Source organism: Anopheles darlingi, chromosome 3 (genome assembly GCF_943734745.1).
Source record: "Anopheles darlingi chromosome 3, idAnoDarlMG_H_01, whole genome shotgun sequence".
NCBI classification, from domain to species: domain Eukaryota; kingdom Metazoa; phylum Arthropoda; class Insecta; order Diptera; family Culicidae; genus Anopheles; species Anopheles darlingi.
Genome location: NC_064875.1, coordinates 68752224 through 68755712, shown reverse-complemented (window position 1 = coordinate 68755712; position 3489 = coordinate 68752224). Strand labels below are relative to the sequence as shown.

General features: G+C 49.8%; 1 protein-coding gene across 1 annotated transcript; it reads right to left on the bottom strand.

Annotated features, from left to right (window-relative positions):
• Nucleotides 1–1179: 1179 nt before the first annotated feature.
• Nucleotides 1180–2347, bottom strand: LOC125954883 (endocuticle structural glycoprotein SgAbd-2-like). Its single transcript, XM_049685534.1, has 2 exons — nucleotides 2222–2347; nucleotides 1180–1729 (listed from the first exon to the last, which is right to left on the bottom strand). Exons 1-2 carry the CDS (start codon nucleotides 2231–2233, stop codon nucleotides 1358–1360), a joined length of 384 nt encoding a protein of 127 aa, XP_049541491.1. The 5' UTR covers nucleotides 2234–2347; the 3' UTR covers nucleotides 1180–1357.
• Nucleotides 2348–3489: the final 1142 nt, after the last annotated feature.

The following is a 3489-nucleotide window of genomic DNA, read 5'->3' as shown; positions in this document are numbered from 1 at the left end:
TTAGGCAAAGGTCAAATCGATCGATTACATTCTACTTCTCTCTTTCTCTCTCTCTCTCTCTCTCTCTCTCTCTCTTTTTCTCTTTGTCTCTTTTTCTCTCCCTTTGACCTTTGTTAAGTGGTCATTGATGCGATTAGAACTGGTTAGTTTATAAAATGGGGGAATTTGTTGTAAATTTTATCATCGACCAGCACGATAACTGTTGCCATTTACGGACGGAACAACCCCATTATCCCTTCAATTAGCGATGCTCCTGGTCATGGTCGTGTGGCCATTAGACGGTGATTAATCATTCCACTCTTATTCCCGGTGCACCTGACACAATCAACATAGATTAACACCGGTTTGCTACTCTAATTCAATTAATCTTTCCTTTGCATCGCGAACGGCCTTCGAAGGACCGCAAAGAAAAGACTCCGATTGACCGAGTTGTAACGAGTGGCTCGACATCCGACGCACAGCGATTAAGATAATATTCGTGAGCTTTCGATTTCCTTCCGCCCGTTGGTCGAGGGCGAGAGTGACAGTTTTCATTCTTTCATAAGCAGCATAATGAACTGCATAACATACTCCTCTGCATCGATGGCAATGAAGTGTCGTTTTATGTGAGTTTTAGGTAAATTCGTGCCACCCAACAGCCAGGTGTCGACGTCAATGCACAAACCATCAATCAAACTGCCAATAGTGTCGGTGGCCCAACGGTGGCCGGGATACCCGGGGGATATCCCGCAGAGCACGATCCAAAACGGACGATTTATGCTTATGATGTTGGCCGCCGATGCCAGCAGCGTGCTTAAAAGCGTATCGTATTTCACGATCGATGCTGCCGTTGCTGCTGCTTACCATCCTAATGTGACGCCCGTAGGTGTCGTGTCGATGGCTGGTCGGTGGCATATTGACTTCTCTTAAATGATACCATTTCAAATCAATAACCAGCGCGACACCACTGGGTGGGCGTCTTGACTGGTCTGGAGGCGTGCTATAAACTAAGGAACTTAATTAGCAGCTCCATGCTGCCGGACGTAGCACCATGCGGAGCGTTTACAAAGTGCCTTGAGTGCCCAGAAGATGGGCCAATTAGTTGTGCTGGAATCGGTTTTATCGATAACATAAATGCCTTTTGCGGGGTTTGGTTTTATACAAATAAATTTATTTTTTATCGAATAGGTATCAGGTTAACACTGGCCAGCGCGGTCAGATATGGTGCGATGATAATGCTCGTCGGAGGAGAAGAGATGGCAGACAGGCTGCTGCTTGGAGTACGGTGAGGTGAAGACACTTTGGGATGGAATGTTGCTGTGCTTGAAAGGAAGCGTAGTTAATCTGCATTTACACGATCGATGGTGGTGGAAGGACTTCACTTGCGACCATTCTGGCCAGCCTGCTTGGCCTCGATGTACCGGAGCGCACGGAGGATGTAATCCGGGATTGGTGGTGGCGTCGGTAGGTGCACACCCTGAGGGCGGAATCCATTCTCGTCGGCGGTGTAGGTCAGTACGATCGGTACACCATCATCACCGACCCACGAGGCCGAACCCTGCACCGACTGTCCACCGATTCCGCTTTCCTCCGCCTGGATGCCATTGCTCGTGGCGTACTTGTACGAGTACGCACCGTCCGGTTCAAGGCGCGATTCGTGCGTCAAGATCGTGGCCGACGCATCATCGGATGCTGGGGCTGCCGACACGACGGCCGCGATAGCCACCACCAGAGCAACGAGGGAAACGACCTGTGACGAGGAAGGAATGAATGATCATTAGTGGTCGGTGTGTTGGGCAAAGGACATAAAGATAAGGATAAACGCCTAGAGGCGTGTTAATGAGCGCTCGGTGTACTCCAGGGTGTGAACAGATCTTAAGCAGTGTCCCTTGCGTTTAACTGGCCGGTTTAAGTGCTACCGATGGCCTTGAGACGATAAGATGCGACGTAGTACACAGCGAAGAAGGCCTAGGTCATGGCTTACTGCGCCACTCGCGGGCTACTAGGATCAACTACTTTAACAGTTTGACATTACAAAACAGATCTGTCAGAGTCAGAGTGCGGGTAGTAAACGATTGAAGATAAGATTCCAAATTAACAGGAGTTTCGACTGCTCGGTCTACAACTTCGTATCACATGCTCACACGTGGTCCTTTTGCACTGAAAGAGCTATGTGTTTGATTGTATCCACTGCCTTACTAGTTCACGGTGTTCAAGGCTTCACTTAGACCCACGAACTCACCACTTTGAACATTTTCGGTTGAATCACACTTGACACGCTGTTAACTGGTCTGAGATCTTGAGCAAGGGTGGAGCTGGGACTTGAGGATGATTTGTTCTCGGTTTTCACTTTCAGATTCAACACCGTCTACTGTTCTACTGCTGCTGCTGCTGCTGCTTCTACTACTGCTGTGAGGATGACACTGAATGAATGACCATCGTAGCATCGCATCTTTTATATATCCCCCAAAAATTCACAATCCCCCAAAAGACCGACGAACCCACCCGGGGGTTAGAAGTCTCTCGCCACATCACATCGGATCTCTAATCGTGGCCCAAAACTTAACCCCCCTTCGAAAAAGATTCGATCCAGCTCCAGTAATCAAACAGAGTTCGCACACAACTCATCTCCCCCTCCGGCCGCCGGCTCAGGGGGGAATAGAAGGTGGTCAGAGAGGCGCGAGGCCAAGAGAAGAGTTAGTTGAGATGCCCGGCACCGGGGCGTTAAACAACGGACGAGTTCATGCGACTTAAGGGGGGAGGTCCATCGCGGAAGAACTGCGCCGCGAGAAGGAGTTTTGGAATGGAACTGGGAATGAACTTGATGCTGCATCCCCTCGGTGGTGTTCATCCTCTTCTCTGTGATGCCCGCCCAATCTGCCAATTTCCCACCCTTGAAATTCTCTTTATTAAACCCGTCCGGAGTTCAGGCCTCGACCTGAACGGGTGACAATGTTTGGACAAACCCTCTCATATCACTCCGTCGTTCGGTCGTGTGCGTGCGTGAGTGTATACAGGTGATGGCGATGAAGCGTATCGAAAGGGTTTTTTTTTGGGGGGGAACCACGGTCAGGAGAGGGAGGAAGGAACTGGTCCGATCGAGGGTCGATCTAAACGGAATCGATGACGCAATCTGGAGGAACAAAGCTTAATGTGTTACCGAGCAGCGTAGGTGATATCCTCTTTCACGCAAATCCATGCGGACTCCATGTGATCAAACATATCAGGCTAGCTCAATTAGTGAGTCCTACGCAGGTTTTTTGGAGGGTGGTAGCGGTCCACCGCGTGGATGATGGGTGACGATCGATTTGAATAAATTTGCCGAATTGAATGCAAACGTGACGTGGTCGAACGTGGCGCACAGCACTTATGCTGAAGGACGCCGCTGCCTGACGCTGCCAATGTGGGAACACAATGCCCGGTAAATCGGTCGTCTCGGAGCTGGAGTCGCGAGTGGTCGACGGATTTTCTCATCGTAAATTTTCTTTTATCGCTTCGCTGACGATCGAC